The sequence below is a fragment of the Salmo salar genome, chromosome ssa11 (genome assembly GCF_905237065.1).
Source record: "Salmo salar chromosome ssa11, Ssal_v3.1, whole genome shotgun sequence".
Lineage (NCBI taxonomy): Eukaryota > Metazoa > Chordata > Actinopteri > Salmoniformes > Salmonidae > Salmo > Salmo salar.
The window spans coordinates 72222558-72247254 of record NC_059452.1 but is presented as its reverse complement, the minus strand read 5'-3'; the positions used below and the strand labels follow the sequence as shown (position 1 = coordinate 72247254).

General features: G+C 43.5%; 1 protein-coding gene across 1 annotated transcript in view; it reads left to right on the top strand.

Moving 5' to 3' along the window:
• LOC106563046 (junction-mediating and -regulatory protein) overlaps positions 1 to 24697 on the top strand; it is a 36133-nt gene that overhangs the window by 7827 nt on the left and 3609 nt on the right. The window contains exons 2-7 of the mRNA XM_014128263.2: positions 8128 to 8301; positions 18820 to 18970; positions 19310 to 19479; positions 20540 to 20705; positions 21192 to 21379; positions 21608 to 21694. Of these exons, the coding sequence (XP_013983738.1) occupies positions 8128 to 8301; positions 18820 to 18970; positions 19310 to 19479; positions 20540 to 20705; positions 21192 to 21379; positions 21608 to 21694 (936 nt within the window). The remainder of the gene's footprint in view (positions 1 to 8127; positions 8302 to 18819; positions 18971 to 19309; positions 19480 to 20539; positions 20706 to 21191; positions 21380 to 21607; positions 21695 to 24697) is intronic.

Genomic DNA, 24697 nt, shown 5'->3' with positions numbered 1-24697 from the left:
AGATCTTCTCAAGCTCTGTCAGGTTGGATGGGGAGCGTTGCTGCACAGCTATTTTCAGGTCTCTCCAGAGATGTTCAATCGGGTTTATGTCCGGGCTCTGCCTGGGCCACTCAAGGACATTCAGAGACTTGTCAAAATGTGTATGAACCCTGAACATGGCTGACATAGAATGAAAACTACCATAAAATATGCAAAAATAGGCATCTAGTTGGTACTTTGGTTTTTGGACTCAACTGTGTGAAGTTGGAGCTGAGCCCGCACTCCATAGTCGTGGTACTATCAAAAATGGTGGATAAATGAATAATTTCTTGATCTGTCCTCTTGAACAAGGACATCAAGAACGTACAGCACTGTCGGGTAAGATTAGGGGGGAGGGGTGTGTCTCTTTGTTAACAGCTGGTGCACAATCTCTAATGTTAAGGAAGTCTCTATATATTTTGCTCGCCTGAGTCCGAATACCTAATGATAAGCTGCAGACCACACTATTTACCGAGAGAGTTTTCATCTATATTTTTCGTAGCTGTCTAGTTATCACCACAAACCGGTGCTGCCACACTTAGACCGCACTCAACGAACTGTACAGGGCCATAAGTAAAAAAGAAAATGCACATCCAGAGGCAGCGCTCCTAGTGGCCAGGGATTTTAATACAGGGTAGCTGAAATCCAGCATGTCACCTGTGCAACCAGAGGCGACAACTCTAGACCACCTTTACTCCACACACAGAAACGCATACAAAGCTCTCCCCTGCCCTCCCTTTCGGCAAATCTGACCATAACTCTATCCTCCTGATTCCTGCTTACAAGCAAAAACTCAAACAGGAAGTACAAGTGACTTATTCAATACAGAAGTGGTCCGATAAAGCTGGAATATGTTCCGGGATTCATCTGATAACATTGAGGAGTTTACCAAATCAGTCACTGGCTTCAGTAACAAGTGCATCGACGACGTTACATTTACATAAAAAAACAAACATTTTAGTCATTTAGCAGACGCTCTTATCCAGAGCGACTTACAGTAGTGAATGCATACATTTCATACATTTTTTTTCTCCGTACTGGTCCCCCGTGGGAATCAAACCCACAACCCTGGCATTGCAAACACCATGCTCTACCAACTGTTCCCCCAGTGACCGTATGTACATATCCCAACCACAAGTCATGGATTACAGGCAACATTCGCACTGAGCTAAAGGCTAGAGCTGCCCCTTTACAGGAGCGGGACACTAATCCGGACACTTGTAAAAAAAATCACGCTTCAACCTCTTACAAGCCATGAAACAGGCAAAGCATCAATGCAGGACAAAGATTGCTCAGTGACGCAAGCCTACCAGATGAGCTAAATAACTTCAATACTTGGTTTGAGGCTAGCAACACTGAACCATGCACGAAAGCACCAGCTGTTCTCGACGGCTGTGCGATCTCGCTCTCAGTAGCTGACGTGAGTAAGACCTTAAGCAGGTTAACATTCACAAGGCCGCGGGGCCAGACGGATAACCAGGACTCGTATTCAGAGCATGCGCTGACCAGCTGGCAAGTGTCTTCACTGACATTTTCAACCTCTCCCTAACCCAGTCTGTAATATCTACATGTTTCAAGCAGACCACCATAGTTCCTGTGCCTAAGAATGCCAAGGTAACCAGTCTACATGACTATCGCCTTGTAGCACTAACATCTGTAGCCATGAAAGGCTTTGAAAGGCTGGTCATGGCTCACATCAACACCATCATCCCAGACACACTGGACCCACTACAATACGCATACCGCCCCAACAGACCAACAGATGATGCTATCTCTATTGCACTCCACACTGCCAATCCGACCTGGGTAAGAGGAACACCTATGTGAGAATGCATATGTTACACAATACATGTATGATTTGTTCGATAAAGTTCATATTTATATCCAAAACCTCAGTTTACATTGGCGCGTTATGTTCAGTAATGTTTTGCCTCCAAAACGTCCGGTGACTTTGCAGAGAGCCACATCAATTTACAGAAATACTTATCATAAACGTTGATAAAATATACAAGTGTTATGCACAGAATTAAAGATACACTTCTCTTTAATGCAACCGCTGTGTCAGATTTCAAAAGAGCTTTACGGCGAAAGCAAACTATGCAATAATCTGAGTACAGCGCTCAGATATCAAAACAAGCCATACAGATACCCGCCATTTTGGAGTCAACAGAAGTCACAAATACCATTATAAATATTCACTTACCTTTGATGATCTTCATCGGAATGCACTCCCAGGAATCCCAGTTCCACAATAAATGTTTGTTTTGTTCGATAGTCCATCCTTTATGTCCAAATACCTCCTTTTTGTTTGCGCGTTCCGTCGAGTAATCCAAATCCACTGTGCTTGCACAGTTAGTTCAGACAAATAGTCAAAAAATGTACAGTTCGTAGAAACATGTCAAACGATGTATAGAATCAATCTTTAGGATGTTTTTATCATAAATCTTGCATAATATTCCAACCGGACGATTCCTTTGTCTTCAAAAAGGAAAAGGAACACAGCCTACTCTCACGGGAGTGTGCGCCACTGAGCTCATGTCATTTTCTCAGTCATCTGATTCCAATGGCTCTTATTCTCTCCCGTCACAGTAGAAGCATGAAACAACGTTCTAAAGACTGTTGACATCTAGTGGAAGCCTTAGGAAGTGCAAAATGACCCCACAGACACTGTATACTGGATAGGCAATCACTTGAAAAACTACAAACATCAGATTTCTGCACTTCCTAGTTGGATTTTTTCTCAGGTTTTTGCCTTGAAAATCTTTTAACTAGGAAAATTGTGTGACTTCTCTTGCAACAGAGTCAGGGTATACGCAGCAGTTTGGGCCGCCTGGCTCGTTGCGAACTGTGTGAAGACTATTTCTTCCTAACAAAGACAGCCAACTTTGCCAAATGGGGGATGATTTAACAAAAGCGCATTTGCGCAAAAAGCCCAATCGTTGCACGACTGTACCTAACCATAAACATCAATGCCTTTCTTAAAATCAACTCACAGAAGTATATATTTTTAAACCTGCATATTTAGCTAAAAGAAATCCAGGTTAGCAGGCAATATTAACCAGGTGAAATTGTGTCACTTCTCTTGCGTTCATTGCACGCAGAGTCAGGGTATATGCAACAGTTTGTGCCGCCTGGCTCGTTGCGAACTATTTTGCCAGAATTTTACGTAATTATGACATAACATTGAAGGTTGTGCAATGTAACAGCAATATTTAGACTTATGGATGCCACCCGTTAGATAAAATACGGAACGGTTCCGTTTTTCACTGAAAGAATAAACGTTTTGTTTTCGAGATGATAGTTTCCGGATTCGACCATATTAATGACCTAAGGCTCGTATTTCTGTGTGTTATTATGTTATAATTAATTAAGTCTATGATTTGATAGAGCAGTCTGACTGAGCGATGGTAGGCACCTGCAGGCTCGTAAGCATTCATTCAAACAGCACTTTAGTGCGTTTTGCCAGCAGCTCTTCGCAATGCTTCAAGCATTGTGCTGTTTATGACTTCAAGCCTATCAACTCCCGAGATTAGGCTGGTGTAACCGATGTGAAATGGCTAGCTAGTTAGCGGGGTGCGCGCTAATAGCATTTCAAACGTCACTCACTCGCTGCATGGGTAACGCTGCTTCGAGAGTGGCTGTTGTCGATGTGTTCCTGGTTCGAGCCCAGGTAGGAGCGAGGAGAGGGCGTTGAAAAATTATAATCGGTCGACCTCTAAAAGTTACACACATACACACACAGCTCTGTGGAAGGTGTTGCAGCCTTGTTCCCTTACGACTTATTTTGTAATGGCGGACTCATTTTATATAACTCATAAATAGCTGACATCTGAACTCGATAGTGATGTGTTCTTTGAAAGAATGGACTGGTGTTTCCCATCATAGGAAAGGTGTTTCCTGCCTGCCAGGCCTACTGGCATTACACTATAGCAAGACCAGGCAGATTTCACACTGACAGACTGGAAGGGTTTGATAATAGGCCTAGAACGGATATCGCCCCAGCCAATCAGGGCTGTATGTCGAGAAGAGGTAGCCAATCCCTGTGGTGATATTGTTAGCGCTGACCTGAGATCAAGTACCACACACACACACACACACACACACACACACACACACACACACACACACACAAACATGGTCACGAGTGCTCCCAGGGCTGTAATTACATTCAGCCGCCTCTTGCCTTAATCACACCTGGGTCAGAGGTCACAGGAAATGATGTCACTCACCAGACAACATTTTCCATTCTTGCCCCGAAGGTTGCATTGTTCCCATTGACAGGATTTGGTCATTTGTGCCTATGGGCAACTTGTACCTTCCTACTAAATCAGTTCTGCTGCTACTGTAGCTCCCTCCCTCTCAGCCAGCCCACTCTTACAGTAGCTAAGGGGTTTCTTTGGAGCTCTCAGCAGCTGCAGGGGTAGACAGTCAGCTAGTGCAGGGCTGGCCTGTCTGTGGTTACCATGGAGATGCCTGGCCAAGGTAAACAGTAGGAGCAGTGTTGGAGCTGAATCGAACAGTGTCTGTCTCTAGCCTCTGGTCCCTAGAGTGGACTTGTGTCTCTCTGTGTGTGCGTGTGGCTATGTAAAGCCTGGCTAGGGTTAACAAATAAGAGCCCCTATTCATCTGATCTACAGCTCCTCCACTGTTTTCAGTCCACACCAGACAGAGCAGATGAGTACTGCTAAGGCTATTCACTGCTTAGATGGGCTGGTTATACATTTACGCATTCAATGTTATCCCAGGGAGAACTTGGAGAGAGTTGTACTGTATGAATTGAAGCGAGTAGTTCCTAGGCTAATACATGATTCATTTGGTGGTTGTGAGGTGTGGACAATGGTTGCTTTGATAGTGTTATCAGGGAAACAATGCTATAGTTGTGTGGACTCCTGGATATACAGTATGTTCTGTATCAGCTGCAGTTGCTGGTTTGTTCTTTCTAGTTGATATCAAATGGATTTTTATCATATGGCTGTGCACACACCTACACACTAGGGGTGTAATGGTACACGTGTTCTTACTGAACCGTTCAGTACGGGGACCTCGGTTCGGTCTGCACTGAACCTGAATAAAATATCTGACCGTTAAAAACGCTAGGCCAATAGGCTATGCCTACGCTACATTGTATGACTCGAGTAAAGCTGAGCAAACTTTTTTTATTTTCTTCTTCAGGCTATGCTCACGTTGTCAACAAAATTCTAATCTTAATGGGCTCATTTCAAACTGTCCTTTTGTGAGGCGCAGCCGGGAACTAGTTCTGTACGATGGCGAGTGGTGGGGTTGTAAACCAGGAGGATTCTCCACCATTGTTTTAATCTCCGGTTTGGGACCATTTAGGCTTCCCTGTAGATTACAACGACAATGGACAGAGAGAGTATGTCTCCACTGCTCAACAAGAATAGCCTATGCAGCTGCCAACACCTCAAACACGTTGACATATTTTGACGACATCACACCAGTATTCTTACTACCGGAGCAAGACGGAAATGCAAAAAAACAACAACACAACACCGTCTCCCATCTGCATTCAAGCAGCCCCTAGCTGCTGATTCTGACCGGGCCAAACAAATTACAAGAGCGATACGTATGTTTATAGGTGTGGAAATACTCCCATTCTCGATGGTTGAGCAGAATAGGGGGTTTTAGCACCACGTTATGACCTCTCGCACCCATTTCAGTAAACAGTTAGTACCCGCTCTATAGACGGTGAACAAAAAATATAAATGCAACATGCAACAATTTCAAAGATCTTACTGAGTTAGTTCTAATAAGGAAATCAGTCAATTGAAGTAAATTCATTAGCCATAATCTATGGATTTCACATGACTGGGAATACAGATATGCATCGGTTTGTCACAGATGCCTTAAAAAAAAGGTAGGGAAATGGATCAGAAAACCAGTCCAGTATCTGGTGTGATCACCATTTGCCTCATGCAGCGCGACACATCTCCTTCGCATAGAGTTGATCAGGCTGTTGATTGTGGCCTGTGGAATGTTGTCCCACTCCTCTTCAATGGCTGTGCGAAGTTGCTAGATATTGGCGGGAACTGGAACACACTGTGGTACACGTCGATCCAGAGCATCCCAAACATACTCAATGGGAGACTATGTAGGCCATGGAAGAACTGGGACATTTTCAGCTTCCAGGAAATGTGTATAAATCCTTGCGACATTTCAGCATTATCATGCTGAAACATGAGGTGATGGCGCTGGATGAATGGCACGACAATGGACCTGAGGATCTCGTCACGGTATCTCTGCGCATTGAAATCGCCATAGATAAAATGAAATTGTGTTCATTGTCCGTAGCTTATGCCTGCCCATAACATAACCTCACCGCCACCATGGGGCACTGTTTACAACATTGACATCAGAAAACCTCTCGTCTACACGACGCCATCCACTCTGTCTGCCATCTGCCCGGTACAGTTGAAACTCTGATTAATCTGTGAAGAGCACACTTCTTTAGCGTGCCGGTGGGCATTTGCTCACTGAGGTCAGTTACGACGCAGAACTGCAGTCAGGTCAAGACCCTGGACGACGAGCACACAGATGAATTTCCCTGAGACAGTTTCTGTAGAAATTCTTCAGTTGTGCAAACCCACAGTTTCATCAGCTGTCTGGGTGGCTTGTCTCAGACGATCCCGCAGGTGAAGAAGCTGGATGTGGAGGGCCTGGGCTGGCATGGTTATTACACGTGGTTTGCGGTTGTGAGGCTGGTTGATCATACTGCCAAATTCTGTAAAACAACGTTGGAGGTGGCTTATGGTAGAGAAATTAACTTTCAATTCTCTGACAACATCTCTGGTGGATATTCCTGCAGTCAGCATGTCAATTGCACGCTCCCTGAACTTGAGACATCTGTGGCATTATGTTCTGTGACAAAACTGCACATTTTAGAGTGGCCTTTTATTGTCCCCCCGCACAAGGTGCACCTGTGTAATTAATGATCATGCTGTTTAATCAGATTCTTGATATGCCACATCTGTCAGGTGGATGGATTATCTTGGCAAAGGAGAAATGCTCACTAACAGGAATGTAAACAAATGTGTGCAGAACATTTGAGAGAAATCTGATTTTTGTGCGTATGAAACATTTCTAGTAACTTTTATTTCAGCTCATGAAACATGGGACCAACACTTTACATGTTGAGTTTATATTTTAGTTCAGTATATTTTGAAGCGCTACAGACACACCCCTTTATTAGAGACACAGAAGTGCACATATTTTCCTCTTTGTAAGAAAACATTATAGCATAGGCCTACAAATGTCTGAGCCCTGTTTACATTTCACACGCATTTTCCACTTTATTTTTGTGTTGTTGTTAATGAGTAATCATGTGTTTTCATTTAAGAAAATCCAAAGTGTTAATGCTGATGGTGCTCTCACCAGGCATTATATGACTAATGATCATCTATGGAGTCAGGAATACCAACACTTAGGATTTTCTTAAATAAGCCAAAATTAACTACAGTAACGGTTGGCGTTTCATTTTCCCGCTATGACGAAACCTAACCGTGACCCTAAAACCACAATACATACCGAAATACTCACTCACACACACACACACACACACACACACACACACACACACACACACACACACACACACACACACACACACACACACACACACACACATAATCATGCTTATGCACTGACTGCACAAATACTCAATCCTTCTCATTGTACCTGTACTGTAACATTTGGTAAATACGTATTGTAATTTTTTTCTCCAGCTGTTGAAAGAGCTCTTTGTTGAGGGAGCCATTATGAAATGGTCTGGAGTCTGGACTGAGACTGGGGCCACCACACACACACACTCTGATCCAGTCACTCCTGTGAATCAGCGCTGCTACTAGTCTCAACAATATTAGCTATTCCTGAACGTTATTAGCACCTCTCCTATAGCACCTTATTCAGAGGCACAGAAGAAACACAAGTTCTTCAAAACATGTTCCCCATTTTACTATTTTCTTTCTTTGGTACAGGCCTAGCCGTCTAGGCCTACCAAATCCTCCTAACCCTGTCTTGATGCTGTACATTTTTACAATTATTTTTGTTGCTTTGATGTTTTTCTGAATTGCTAAATTATCGTGTTTTCTGTAGCTGCTGGAGAGGCACCGGGCCATGGAGAGTATGGTGGAGCTGCTGCAGGTCTATCCAGAGGAGGACGAGGCCTACGGAGAGTTACTGGAGGCTACAACACAACTCTACCACTACCTACTGCAGCCCTTCAGGGACATGAGAGAACTGGCCATGCTGCGCAAACAGCAGATCAAGGTAACAAATCCAATCCAATTGTATTTGTTACATGCGCCGAATACAACAGGTGTAGATCTTACCGTGAAATGCTTACTTACAAGCCCTTAACTAACAATGCAGTTCAAGAAATAGAGTTGATAAAATATTGACTAAATAAACTAAATAAAAACAAATCTAATCAATGAAAAAGGAACAGAATAAATGTACATAACAATAAGGAGGCTGTATACAGGTCAATGTGCGTGGGTACAGGTTAGTTCAGGTCATTTGTAAAGGGACTATGCATAGATAGTAAACAGCGAGTAGCAGCAGTATAAAAACAAAGGGGGGGGCTCAATGTAAATAGTCTGGGTGGCCATTTGATTAGTTGTTCAGCAGTTTTATAGCTTGGGGGTAGAAGCACTGTATACACACACACACACACACACACACACACACACACACACACACACACACACACACACACACACACACACACACACACGCACTGTACACACACACGCACTCTATATACACACACACACACAGACACATTAGCTGTCTCTGACTGGCAGTCTGGGCTAAGGTCAAGGTTAGCGTAGCAGTAGGCCTAAAACCCTTTGACAGACAGCAGCATACACTCTAATACCCAGTATTTCTTAAGTCCTATCTAATGACATTAGGGTTAGCTCCAGGTGGGTAACTGGACTAGACGGCAGAGATAGCGGGAGTGCAATGAATGTGGAAGTGCAATAAATGACAGGTGAGTTTTACGTTGTTCCTTCTCTAATGGCTATGCTGATTCCAGAGCTGTGGTGAAGGCTAACCTCTTCCCACAATATGATGGGCAGTTGTGTGTGTGTGTGTGTGTGTGTGTGTGTGTGTGTGTGTGTGTGTGTGTGTGTGTGTATGGGGGTTGGGGGGGTAGAGGATCAGATCAGCTAGAGAGGCTTTCCCCTCTTCAGTCCGCCTGCCTCTCTGCCCAGAGCAGCTTAACCTACAGTATTAGCACAGCAGTTTGTACTCAGCCTCTAAACCAGACCAGCCTGGAATACTGCAGTCTCAGCAGACACCTCTCCTCTCACTCTCCCCTCTCTCCTTCCCTTCTCGTTCACTCTTTCTGAGGGTGTTGCGTTAGTGAGGGTTGTGTGTTATTTCAGTCATCTCTTGTGAGGTTCCAGTCTGTAGCTCGTTGTCATGGCGTTGGGGGTGATTTCCCACTATTTGCCTTTTCTCCACACCACATTCCTCACCCAGCATGGCTGTCTGTGGTGCTGCGCTGGACACACACACACACACACACACACACACACACACACAATGCAGCATTATGAGCTTTGGATAGGTCCTGGTTCCCGGTAGGTTCCCGGTAGGTACAGATGTAGGATCAGCTTACCTTTCGAAATCCTAACACAAACCATTAGGGGGGAAACGATGAACTGATATTGAATCGGCATCTAGGGCGAATCAATCCTACTCTCATCATCGCTCGCGGTGTCTGGGCTCACTTATTAAGCCTTCCAACACTGTGAAACAGGAAGGAGAGATCTTGTCTCTGGGCTCGTTTGATAATCCTGCCAGTATAGTCAAAGCTGTTCCACAGATCTGCTCTCCTCTAGTATGCCTGCCAGATGTCCAGAACCTGGTGCAATGATATGGCTCAGTAATCCTGCCTGCCTACTGGGTTGCAGCAGACTCTGAACACCGGAGACAGCGCTTAGTGGGCTTGCTGGTAGTCTTTTGTTAATTAAACCACCTACAATATGAATTCAAATATTTTTGTTTGCTCATGTTGTTTGTAGGAGGAGTTAGAGTACTGTACATTTTATCCACCATATAAATCCAGATTTTTTCCCCCATCTTATTTAATAGTGATGGGGGGGAAAAATTGTTTGTTACATATCGCAATATTATTATGAAATGTTTTTGCTAGGTAGTGTTAGCTAATGCTAGTCGACAGAACTCCAGTATTTTTCATCCTCTAGCTTGTTCTCCATCTTTTTAAATAGTGAGCCATGTATTCAGCACTTCTATTGCCATTGCTGATCAAAACTCATTTTATCATGCTCTCTCTTGTCTCTCTGCAGCAGACATAGAGGGAACAATATGTTTGAAACATGAAATCGCAATATTGAATCGCGATACATAGAATCGTAAAAATCACATGTCGTATCGGCACCTAAGTATCGCGATATCGTGTCATGAAGCCCCTGGCAATTCCCAGTCCTATTACTTCATGTCTACGGTTTCCACACACTAGTTCTTATTTGTGACGACAACAGCAAAATGTTCCCTAAGCTTTGCTATGTTGTGAGCTAAGTAGATCCGTCTAGGATAGTTGGTCAGTAGGTCTATTTGATGCTATGACAGTGATTCAGCCCAACCACCTGTTGCCCTGAGGGGAAACCAACGGCTGGAAACAAAGCTGTATGCAAATGAACCCAAATATCAGACGGGCCAGTCAGTTGGTCTGTCGTTTGGATGTTGGTTGTTGCATGGTTTCTCAAACGGACGAGTCAGTTGAACAGCCCTACATTATACAGCTGGGAGGAGGAGTGTGTCACTGAGAGGAAGGAAGAGCGAGAAAAGGGTGAGGGAGAGGTGAAAGTGGAAGGATAGGGTATTTGCATGTGCTCTGCATTGTCCTTGATGTTCAAGTGGGTAAATGTTGCGAGTAAGGTGAGGCGAGAATTGTCACGTGGACAGATCCGAGGGTAGGCTAGGTAGTCTACCTGATAAAGTTATAGCTTCCTCTTACCTCCTGGGAGTGTAAACACACACACATCCACATACTGCACTGATGCCAATTGTCCTAGGACCTAGTGGAAGGTGTAAATGAATCCTGTCACCTCTTCAGAAGGGAGGAGCTGACAATGGGTTAAGCTATACAGTGCATTCGGAAGGTATTCAGACCTCTTCACTTTTTCCACATTTTGTTACGTTACAGCCTTATTCTAAAACGGATGAAATAAAACGGAATACTTTCCGAATGCACAGTTATTTAGCTGGTTGTACGAGTAGACGGGAGATGTACTCTTATGATGAGAAGTTGGGAACAGTATCCATTTCACATGGTTCTTTTCTTCCTGGAACCTTCTGAACTAGGGGTGGGAACCCTGTGGGCTTGGGCGGAATGCCATATGCCGGGGTATTTGGAAATAGCCACGGATGTTTTTTTTATACCGTTGAAACTATTTCTTTTTCAGTACATTTTTCAGTACATTTTTAGACTTGTAACTGCTTTTTAAGTAAATACCTGCAGTCAACTTGTCCAATTTGTTAGGAGATGAAGCAAATTGCGTTCTTCATTTCACTTGTCACATTATTTTACATTATGAAGCTTACCGTAGTTCCCCAGAACAGTTGAGCCAGTCACGTGTTTGTTTGTAAATAGCACAACGGGGGAAAGCTGAAGCGGGTGAGTTCAACTGTGTATTGACGGGTTGCGTTTTATGTGTGTTTTTTTGCATCAATAGAGTCATCAGGGTCATACAACTATAGTTTTCCTTCACAGGAAATACATTAGTGCAACACATTCGTCACAAAATAGCTACATTTTCATCAGATGACAACAGAAGCGCGAAACTTTTTGGCTGGCAGCCACACAAGTAAATGAGTTTACAATGAAAACAAAGGAATTTTTTACTCCTAATGTTTTGCAAAAAATGATTCTGCCCGTTCATGAATTCTCATCTGAGTGAAGTGCAACTGAACCCATCAAAAATGTCAATAAGATGCTTTTAGATCTGCGTTTACAAAACCCAGCAAGATAAAAAAAGAAAAATCTGCGTGAAAAACGCAGAATTCTGCATTAACGCAACCCCAAAGTTTAACTTGCTAAGTGGCTGAATTAATAAGGAGACGGGGCATCATATAATGTTAGCTTTCTGCGATGTTTGAGAAATCTGTACAGCTGACACTGCCGTCTTGATGTCCTTTTTCACCTCGCTTTTCTCGGCCCATCTGCTCCTCCCCCTCTCTTCTCCGAGCAGAGCAGACAGGCCCCTTTCCCTAGCGACTCCAGGCTCCACACAGACACAGCGTGTACACATGCTTCTCCAGAACCAGTACTGTTCTTCCTTCAGACTAGCATGCGTCAAAACTTTGTTCATTTGCACAATGTCTCTCGTTCACATTCGCTTGTAAATGTCCAAACTCACACAATATTACGTTCGGTAGCCCCTACCTATATATGTACAGCTTTATGAGCTGGATTGCCTGTCTTTGCAATTGATTTATTTTGATTTGTGCTCGTTAGCATATTTAGCTAGCAGCCTCCATGGAAATTTGCTATTATTTGTGCTCATTTTGTTAGCTTTCTGGTAGATGCCCAATGGGCTTTTTTGTGTGTTTATTTGGCTCCCTCTTGTATACTAAACCGGTAATACCGTAAATTCCGGGATGAGCGAAGGACAGTCTGACGATATGAAAATCTGGATAGAACCCAACCCGAGAACCCTGCAGTCCATGCAGGCTTTTGTTCAAGCTCAGCACTAACTCACCTAATTCAAGTCATCAACTAAACATGGTCTTCAATTTCGACAACATTTACTTTCATCAGATATGTTAGAGCTGGGCTGGAACAAAAGCATGCACACACTGCGTCCCACAAGCACTGGAGTTGCCCACCCCTGGGCTGAACCCTGTCAACATGCCAAAAGGAACAGGCGAAAGAGGAAACAGATGAATAGATGAATGAAGGGATGAAGTGGATGAGTGTCCGGGACAAAGGAGAGCAGGTATAGGATGAATGATGCATTGTGGGTCAGCCCTATCTTGTGTCGGAGTGATGCAGCATGGGCATTCTGTTACAGCCAGGGTCAAAGGGCATACATTAATAAGTAATGTTGCTTCTGTAACCTACGAAACGGTGGCTAAGTACCATAGGTAGTTAGTAGGTAGAACCTAAAAGGCGTGTATGATAAAAAGTGTGTGTGTGTGTGTTTGTGCGTGTTTGCGCGTGTGGTGATGTTCCCCACTCCCGTAGGTGATAGAAGGCTGTTTTAGGCGTCTGTGATAAGGACTGTGACACTGGTCTATCTCTGTAGTTATTTCAGCCTGTGGCCCTCTGGCCCTGGGAACAGACCTGGCTGTTGTTCCTGCCTCACTCACTCTGACACCAGCTGTCTGGAGCTGCAGATTACAGAGCGGGCTGTAGAGGAGGTGTGGAAAGATGGACAGAAGGATGGAGGTGTACTGTAGTACTGTTACTGTATGCGGAGAGAGGCAGCGTCAGTGTGTGTATAATTTAGTGGTGTAGGGTTAGGTCATGGCTGTATAGGGTGTCGCATCTGAGATGAGACAATGACACAGCACAGCAACCAGGAAGTGACAGGGGGGGGGGGCTTACTGGACCAGGTGGTAGACTGGCCAGAGGAAAACACTAAAGCTCTCTGGCATCATCACATTCACTATTCTTATCTCATTGTTCAATTCTCAGCAACATTCTATTCCAATACTGTATTCTATTCATACTTATTTCTGACATATAGCCTTTTCACTACATGAACAACAAACAAGAACCAAATTCCTCATTGAGAGGGGGCAGCACTGAGCAAGCCTGCAACGTCACTTACTGGAGTAGTTCAAACTGAGCATGTTATGTCTCCATGAGAGGCCATCTTAACCGACTTCATTTGGCTTCAATGCGCTATTGAGCCATTACAGAGGAATGGTGTGATGTGATTGATGGCTTTGTCCATTCATATATACAGTCATTGGTGTCACTCTGATCTTAAAATCATGTCTCGACAGAAATGTGTATACTGTATATAATGGTTTTGCAGTGGCGGCAACAATTTAGTGCCGCATATACGGGAAACACTGAGTCAACCACAGTATCAGGGAAACGGAGAACAATGGCATACTAGAAATGGCATATTTTACATTTTGTCAACAGCCCCTGTCAAAGACATTCCCACTGTGAAGTGATACTAGTAGTTAAAAAAAAAAAAATCTATATATATCTACCAATTTTTTGTTGTTGTACTTTTACCCAATTTCATGATATCCAATTGATAGTTAGTCTTGTCCCATCGCTGCAACTCCTGTACGGACTCGGGAGAGGCGATGGTCGAGACCATGCGTCCTCCGAAACACGACCCCGCCAAGCCCCACTGCTTCTTGACACACTTCTCGCTTAACCCGGAAGCAAGGCGCACCGTACAGCTGGCGACCGAAGTCAGCGTGCATGCGCCCGGGCTGCCACAAGGAGTCCCTAGAGCGCGATGGGACAAGGACATCCAAGCCGGCCAAACCCTCCCCTAACCCGGGCGACGCTGGGCCAATTGTGTGCCGCCTCATAGGTCTCCTGGGCGCGGCCCGCTGCGCCACTCGGGAGAGACTAGTAATGTTTACAATATGTCTTTATTCCACTTCGATATGATGGACATCCTCATTGTTAGGGTGTTTCATAGTTCCATAGAGCAGGATGTGTGACTTGTCTGCTGGGTAGGAGCTGTGCTAGGTCCAGATGTTACAATCATTCTAAATGTTATAGTTTGTGTGGCGGGCCAATATGCCCTCTCTATTGGAGAATGGAAACCTCAGCACTAAGGTCATGTCTAACTTTGTGTGACTGACTGAGTTATGTATTTCCCCTTATCTATCCTTCTCTACCTCTAACACACACACACACACACTCTCTCTCTCTCGCTCTCTCTCTCTCTCTCTCCTGCTCCCTCCTCTCTCTGTTCTCTCTCCTTCCTCTACCTCTATCTATCTAACTCTCCCTCCCTCCCTCCCTCCCTCCCTCCCTCCCTCCCTCCCTCCCTCCCTCCCTCCCTCCCTCCCTCCCTCCCTCCCTCCCTCCCACAGACACTCAACATACAGTTTGTTGGCTGATGTAAACTGCTCAGGTTCAGTGAGGCGTGCTGTTGATCACTCTGTGTGTGTGCATGTGTGCGTGCGTGCGAGCGCCAATACAGACACATCTGTTTTGCATTGAGATATTAGGCTAACGTGAGTGTAGTGTATGTATGTGGTGGGGGGGGGGGTGTTCTTAGGAAGTAAGCTACTCTCACTGTACAATCTGTTCCAGCTGCTGCTGTCTAGTCTAAACACACCTAGAACAATGATCAGCTGTCTTACTAACTCACCCAGGGCTTATCCAGGGCTGGTTAGCTAGCTACAAAGACTGTGTAATAGACCCAAGTCATTTCCAAGTATAGGACTAAGTCTGAGAAGTGAGAGACACTGGAGCACTCGATTGCCATTGCCTCAGTAGGTTGGGTTAAATTAGGTCTTCTTATCCATAGAGAATGTCCCACAGCTATGAAAAGAAAACAGACACTGGGTTAGTAGTACAGTAAACACATCCAGGCATGTAGCGCTATGTCCCTGACTTGCACCACAGCACCACCTGGTGGTAAACACTGGTACTACATGATGCCAGGTGATTTGAGGTGCCCATAAGAGTCTAAGCCCTGTCGGGAGAGGGGGGTTCTATTAATTTACCTCTTAAGGATCTAACCCTTTTTTCAATTTTCGCCTAAAATGACGTACCCAAATCTAACTGCCTGTAGCTCAGGACCTGAAGCAAGGATATGGATATTCTTGATACCATTTGAAAGGAAACATTTCCACAAATTTAAACATTTTAAAAGATTAAGATACAAAAGCGTTAATTAGAAGCAACAATGCGATTTAACCACAATTGTATTATGAAAATGTATATAAATCAGAATTAAACAGTGGGACGGGAACTATAGCCTACTTAGACTCTAACTCTGCAGCAGCATTAAAAACAGATATCACCCAAAAATAAATATGAATTACTGTTAAAATATTTGCACGGAGAAAAGCACCAGGAAGGGATGGTTTTCCCGTAGAATTCTATTCAACATTTTGGACAAAGTAGCCCCCTATTTACACAAATGACAACACACGTCACGTAATTCAGTACTTCCTAGTTCCCTGCATCAAACAGTTATATTCAAATCTGGAGAGTCCCCTGCTGATTAAAGACCCATAAGTTTAATCAATTGTTACAATAAAATTATAAATCTTATAAGCAATAGAATGGCAAAAGTCTTAAAAGACTTGATGCATATCAATCAAATGGGGATTATTAAAAATAGACACTTACAAGAACATGTTTCAGTTGCCCGAAAATGCTTTTGATTGTCTGGAATTGCCTTTTCTATTCAACTTTCCAGCTGAAACAATACATTTGTAATGAACACGAGGGGAGACAGAGAGCTGGTTTCTAGCGCAGGGAGCATCAGGTATTTATTGTAAAGGACCACAGGAGGAGGCAGGTAGCTGGGTCCAGGGGCAGGCAGAAGGTCATACACAGGGGATCCAAAAGGGCAACAGTACAGGCAGGGAAAAGGCTAGTAATGTAGTCTGGGAGGACAGGCAATAGGTAGATAACAGGAAATCCAATAGGGTAAAGGTGTCGTGAGGCAGGCAAAAACTATCATACACGGGAGAAGTAAATCACGGGAAAAACAGAGCTACGAAAGAAGTGTGTCACAAAACAAACAATATCTCACAATGAGGTGCAAAGAACTGAACGAAATAGTGTGTGATAATGACATACAGGTGTGTGAACAGGTGATCAGAATTCAGGTGATTGGGATCTGGAGAGTGAGCTTTGTTCAGGGGATCTATGTGTTTGAGAGTGTGAGTTGGAAGCAGACGTTACAACATTCAATACAAATATTGTATAGATGTCCTAAAGCAAAAATGTACATGAATAATACACTGAACAAAAATATAAATGCAACAGGCAACATTTTTTAAGATTTTGTTGAGTTACAGTTCATAAAAGGAAATCAATCAATTGAAATACATTTATTAGGCCCTAATCTATGGATTGCACATGACTGGGAATACAGTTATACATCTGTTAGTCACAACAACAACAAAAAAGCTAGGGCCTTGGATCAGAAAACCAGTCAGTATCTGGTGTGACACATCTCCTTCGCATAGAGTTGATCAGGCTGTTGATTCACCTGGAAGGTTATAAAATGAACATGGAAAAATACAAAATAATGTCAATCGGGAAAAATAATATCTCCCTATTTGCAGCATTCCTTTAAGTGGACTATAAAACATTACTTTATTCCATTACTCAACACTATGAAAGCAGATCTAATTAAATGGAATAATCTTTCCGTAAATCTTACAGGTAGAATAAACCTCTTTAAGAATGGCATGGCTGCCAAAGTGTTTCTATTTATTTTCAGTAATACCAATTACCCCACCGAAGACATTCTTTAAAAAAGTATACTCAGTTATAACAGACTTTATATGGGCAAATACAATTCATAGAATGAAAAGGAAAGTTTTACTTCTTCCTAATTCTGAGGGTGGTTTTAACCTTCCAGACTTGGAATTGTATCAACTCGCTACCCAGGGCTTTTACTTGTGACATATAGTTAAATACACTAATAAGGGAACAATGGGTACATATTGAAAGGATAAAGCTAAGAACATGAACAACTTCATAGTTAAGAACACTATAACAATATGGAAGAAAATGAAACGTATTCCATAGTAACACAACCTTATGGAACAATCGTTGGATAGCTCTTCAGAATTCATCGATAAGTTGGCCCACATGGAAAACTAAAGGCATAGAAACCATAAATGACTTGGGAACAGGAAATACATTTATTTCCATTACAGCTTTAAAGCAATATGAATAGATATTTTCTAATACATCCATCTTGGAAGTTTTATATCAACAAATGTTGATTTAAAATCTTTTGTACATCAGAGCAACCTTGAGGGAATCTTATTTGAGTCTGAAAATTATGTTCATATGACAGGGAAGATTAGGCAAAACCTTGCAGAGAGCATATCCAACTGACAATCTCTTTAGAAAAAAATATAAACTACTGGAACCAAGACTTAAAAATAACTGATGTTGGCACAAGATGGAGGGAAAGTTGGAACATAACTAACAAAATTACAGTTAATGAAAATGTACGCTTAATCCAGTATAAATGAATGTATCGAATGTATTATACAAGAGACAAAATTCCCAAATTCTACAGCACCACTGCAGTCATGTCTGAAGTGTAAAACGACTAATGAGTAAATAATTCATGCCTTCTGGGAATGTTACAAAATTCCAAAGTTATGGGCGGAGTTGGAAAGATGGGTGTCAGAGTTATTGCAATGTAAATGTACTTTTAATTCGTCAGTGTGTATATTTCAAGACATGACATATGAGGGTGCAGTGAGCTACCCGATGGGTTGGACAGTACTCTTCTCATCGATTACCTTTTAAAAACACTTGTACTCAAAAAATCTGCCAATCCTCTGTCGTTCATGCAACGGAAAGGTCAAATGCTTTATTATCTAAAGATTGAAAGAGCGTGGCGACGGAGAGAAGCTAAATTGTGCAGTTTGAGGCATGTGGCAAAAACGGATAAGGCTACTGAATATGGGGGCTAGTGGGTCTAGTCAGGTGTGATGTTTGTATGATGTATTTGTTTGTATGTGTATGTTTATTGTTTATATAAAATCAAATCTTATACAAACAAAAAATAATGGAGTTGATTTGACTGTTGTGTGACCCCTGTTGACCTGTGACCCCTGGGTCAGATCTCCCTGGAGACGGAGCGTCTGGGGCCTCGTCGTGTGGAGGGGCTGAGGAGGGAGGATGAGGAGTGGACAAAGAAGGCTCACGCTGCCGTCCTCTCCATACAGGACCTCACCGTCAAGTTCTTCGAGACCACCGCCAGGGCTCAGAAAGGTAAGTACACACACACACACACACACACACACACACACACACACACACACACACACACACACACACACACACACACACACACAAACTCTGTAGAGGCAAACTCCAGAGCCATGCATCTTCCACAGAGCAGAGCAGCCCATAGACAGACTATTATACCGACACTCCCTCCGAGCCAGACCCTAATCTCCATGCTTTAAACTGCTTTGTCTAAACTCTTCCCCCAATCCCCAAAATCACCTTAACCCAACTATCGACTGGCTCACACTCTGGTTAAAACCTCAAAAATATTTTGTCTACCTTTGGTCCTTTGTATTTAAAAAAAATCTGTGTGTGTTCCAGCGGTTTACGAGCGGATGCGTGTGGACCAGAGGAAGTTTGGCAAGGCGGCGTGGGCTGCAGCCGTGGACCGCATGGAGCGTCTGCAGTACGCCGTGTCCAAGGAAACACTGCAGCTGATGAGGGCCAAGGAGATCTGCCTGGAGCAGAGGAAATATGGCCTGAAACAGGAGGTACTACTACTATACTGCTACTGTTATAAAAGTAATAAAGGAGATCTGACTGGAGCAGAGGAAACAGCCTGAAACAGGAGGTACTACTACTGCTACAGTACTACTACTATACTACTACTGTTATAAAAGTAATAAAGGAGATCTGACTGGAGCAGAGGAAACAGCCTGAAACAGGAGGTACTACTACTACTGCTACAGTACTACTACTATACTACTACTGTTATAAAAGTAATAAAGGAGATCTGCCTGGAGCAGAGGAAACAGCCTGAAACAGGAGGTACTACTACTACTGCTATAGTACTACTACTATACTACTACTGTTATAAAAGTAATAAAGGAGATCTGACTGGAGCAGAGGAAACAGCCTGAAACAGGAGGTACTACTACTACTGCTACAGTACTACTACTATACTACTACTGTTATAAAAGTAATAAAGGAGATCTGACTGGAGCAGAGGAAACAGCCTGAAACAGGAGGTACTACTACTACTGCTATAGTACTACTACTATACTACTACTGTTATAAAAGTAATAAAGGAGATCTGCCTGGAGCAGAGGAAACAGCCTGAAACAGGAGGTACTACTACTGCTACAGTACTACTACTATACTACTACTGTTATAAAAGTAATAAAGGAGATCTGACTGGAGCAGAGGAAACAGCCTGAAACAGGAGGTACTACTACTACTGCTACAGTACTACTACTATACTACTACTGTTATAAAAGTAATAAAGGAGATCTGCCTGGAGCAGAGGAAACAGCCTGAAACAGGAGGTACTACTACTGCTACAGTACTACTACTATACTACTACTGTTATAAAAGTAATAAAGGAGATCTGACTGGAGCAGAGGAAACAGCCTGAAACAGGAGGTACTACTAATGGTATAGCACTTTTCCAGACTCTCAACGCACATTGTATTGGGGAATCACTCCTCATCCACCACCAATGCCACGGCAGCCATTTTACACCAGCTATCTCACCGCACACCAGCTACCCTAGGTACACAATATTCTGTTTGTCTTTCTGACCACCTCTTTCTCTCTCTCTGGGTGTCTCAGATGCAAAACCTGCAGGAGGGAGAGGATGCCATGCTGCGGTTGGACCAGATGGAGGCGCTGTACTATGAGCTCCAGCTGCAGCTCTATGACATCCAGGCTGAGGTGCTGCGCTGTGAGGAACTGCTGCTCAACGCCCAGCTCACCAGCCTCCGTAGACAGATCACTGGTAATACTACACACTTTATACCTGTTGCTGCTAACGAACACTCAGACTAGGAACTGCTGCTTAATGGCCAGCGCACCAGTCTACGCAGACAGATCACTGGTAGACAATAATATTATACACTAGCGATGCTACGATACCAGATTTTCCTTGTCAAAAACGAAAACACGAAGCAGACTTAACTCTATGGTCCTTTAAAACCTGCTTTTGTAAAATATTGAGCTTGTCAAATAAACTGTGACTGGGCGACAACACAAGGCTGTTTTTTCCATCATTAAGAAATGTAGTCCACTTCATGTTTTGTTTTCTTTGCTTCCTTACTTCCTAGTATCGCGATACAGATATCATGACAACACTACTATACATCTATACCTGTTACTGTTAATCAACACTTCTGCCTGTTATAACCGCTCAGCTCCAGAGCCTCTGTAGAAAGACTGCGGCCTACTGTACTAAACAGTGATCCTCTCTGTGTCCTCTCTCCCACAGAGCGCCAGGACGAAGTGGTGTACTATGATGCGTATGAGAGTCCTGATGCCATGCAGGGGGTGGAGGAACCCTCAGCTCCCCTTCCGCCCCTCCGAGACGAGCTCAGCCAGCTGCAGCAGAGGACCAGACAGCTAGAGGCACGCAGGGGACGCATCACCGCCAAGAAGGCCTACCTTAAGAACAAAAAGGTAATTAGCAACCAATCACACGCTTACCTCTGGACTTACTAACCAGTCAGAGCTAAGCAAGCCTACCTGACCAATCACACGCTTACCTCTGGACTTGCTAACCAATCAAAGCCATGAAAGCCTGCCCCAAGAACAAAAAGGAAGCAGAAGACTAGGACCAATACTTTGTTTACGTCTTCCATCCTCCTGTAATGTGTTAGCTCTAATGTCTTGTTTACCTAAAACCAGGAGATCTGTATCGTCAACCACAACCAGAAGATACAGCAACGCCAGGGTAGTCAGGACGACCAGACATCGCATCAAGCGCTGCAACAGGTAAGTTGTCTGTCATTAGTGTTTGTGTTCGAGATTCCCTATAAACCCGCCACTTCGATACAGCTACAGTTGAAGGCGGAAGTTTACATACGCTTAGGTTGGAGTCATTAAAACTCGTTTTGAACCACTCCACAAATTTCTTGTTAACAAACTATAGTTTTGGGAAGTCGGTTAAGACATCTACTTTGTGCATGACACAAGTCATTTTTCCAACAATTGTTTACAGACATTTCACTTATAATTCACTGTATCATAATTCCAGTGGGTCAGAAGTTTACATACACTAAGTTGACTGTGCCTTTAAACAGCTTGGAAAATTCCAGAAAAATTATGTCATGGCTTTAGAAGCTTTTAATTGACATTATTTGAGCCAATTGGAGGTGTACCTGTGGATGTATTTCAAGGCCTACCTTCAAACTCAGTGCCTCTTTGCTTGACATCATGTGAAAATCTAAAGAAATCAGCCAAGACCTCCACAAGTCTGGTTCATCCTTGGGAGCAATTTCCAAATGCCTGAAGGTACCACGTTCATCTGTACAAACAATAGTACACAAGTATAAACACCATGGGACCACACAGCCGTCATACCGCTCAGGAAGGAGACGCTTTCTGTCTCCTAGAGATGAACGTACTGTGGTGCGAAAAGTGAAAATCAATCCCAGAACAAAATCAAAGGACCTTGTGAAGATGCTGGAGGAAACGGGTACAAAAGTATCTATATCCACAGTAAAACGAGTCCTATATCGACATAACCTGACAGGCGGCTCAGCAAGGAAGAAGCCACTGCTCCAAAACCGCCATAAAAAAGCCAGACTACGGTTTGCAACTGCACATGGGGACAAAGATCATACTTTTTGGAGAAATGTCCTCTGGTCTGATGAAACAAAAATAGAACAGTTTGGCCGTAATGACCATCGTTATGTTTGTGGGAAAAAGGGGGAGGCTTGCAAGCCGAAGAACACCATCCCAACCGTGAAGCACGGGGGTGGCAGCATCATGTTGTGGGGGTGCTTTGCTGCAGGAAGGGCTGGTGCACTTCACAAAATAGATGGCATCATGAAAATTATGTGGATATATTGAAGCAACATCTCAAGACATCAGTTCGGGAAATGAAAGCTTGGTCACAAATGGGTCTTCCAAATGGACAATGACCCCAAGCATACTTCCAAAGTTGTGGCAAAATGGCTTAAGGACAACAAAGTCAAGGTATTGGAGTGGCCATCACAAAGCCCTGACCTCAATCCTATAGAATTGTGGGCAGAACAGAAAAAGCGTTTGCGAGCAAGGAGGCCTCAGTTACACCAGCTCCATCAGGAGGAATGGTCCAAAATTCACCCAACTTATTGTGGGAAGCTTGTGGAAGGCTACCTGAAATGTTTGACCCAAGTTAAGCAATTTAAAGGCAATGCTACCAACTACTAATTGAGTGTACAGTCGTGGCCAAAAGTTTTGAGAATGACACAAATATTAATTTTCACGCAATCTGCTGCCTCAGTTTGTATGATGGCAATTTGCATATACTCCAGAATGTTATGAAGAGTTATCAGATGAATTGCAATTAATTGCAAAGTCCCCCTTTGCCATGCAAATGAACTGAATCCCCAAAAAACATTTCCACTGCATTTCAGCCCTGCCACAAAAGGACCAGCTGACATCATGTCAGTGATTCTCTCGTTAACCAAGGTGTGAGTGTTGCGAGGACAAGGCTGGAGACCACTCTGTCACGCTGATTGAGTTCGAATAACAGACTGGAAGCTTCAAAACTACGGTGGTGCTTGGAATCATTGTTCTTCCTCTGTCAAGCATGGTTACCTGCAAGGAAACACATTCCGTCATTATTGATTTGCACAAAAAAGGCTTCACAGGCAAGGATATTGCTGCCAGTAAGATTGCACCTAAATCAACCATTTATCGAATCATCAAGAACTTCATGGAGAGCGGTTCAATTGTTGTGAAGAAGGCTTCAGGGCGCCCAAGAAAGTCCAGCAAGCGCCAGGACCGTCTCCTAAAGTTGATTCAGCTGCGGGACCACCAGTACAGAGCTTGCTCAGGAATGGCAGCAGGCAGGTGTGAGTGCATCTGCACGCACAGTGAGGCGAAGACTTTTGGAGGATGGCCTGGTGTCAAGAAGGGCAACAAAGAAGCCACTTCTCTCCAGGAAAATATCAGGGACAGACTGATATTCTGCAAAAGGTACAGGGATTGGACTGCTGAGGACTGGGGTAAAGTCATTTTCTGATGAATCCCCTTTCGATTGTTTGGGGCATCTGGAAAAAAGCTTGTCTGGAGAAGACAAAGTGAGCGCCACCATCAGTCCTGTGTCATGCCAACAGTAAAGCATCCTGAGACCATTCATGTGTGGGGTTGCTTCTCAGCCAAGGGAGTGGGCTCACTCACAATTCTGCCTAAGAACACAGCCATGAATAAAGAATGGTACCAACACATCTTCCGAGATCAACTTCTCCCAACCATCCAGGAACAGTTTGGTGACGAACAATGCCTTTTCCAGCATGATGGAGCACCTTGCCATAAGGCAAAAGTGACAAGTAAGTGGCTCGGGGAACAAAACATCGATATTTTGGGTCCATGGCCAGGAAACTCCCAGACCTTAATCCCATTGAGAAGTTGTGGTCAATCCTCAAGAGGCGGGTGGACAAACAAAAACCCACAAATTCTGAAAAACTCCAAGCATTGATTATGCAAGAATGGGCTGCCATCAGTCAGGATGTGGCCCAGAAGTTAATTGACAGCATGCCAGGGCGGATTGCAGAGGTCTTGAAAAAGAAGGGTCAACACTGCAAATATTGACTCTTTGCATCAACTTCATGTATTGTCAATAAAAGCCTTTGACACTTATGAAATGCTTGTAATTATACTTCAGTATTCCATAGTAACATCTGACAAAAATATCTAAAGACACTGAAGCGGCAAACTTTGTGGAAATTAATATTTGTGTCATTCTCAAAACTTCTGACCCACTGGGAATGTGATGAAAGAAATACA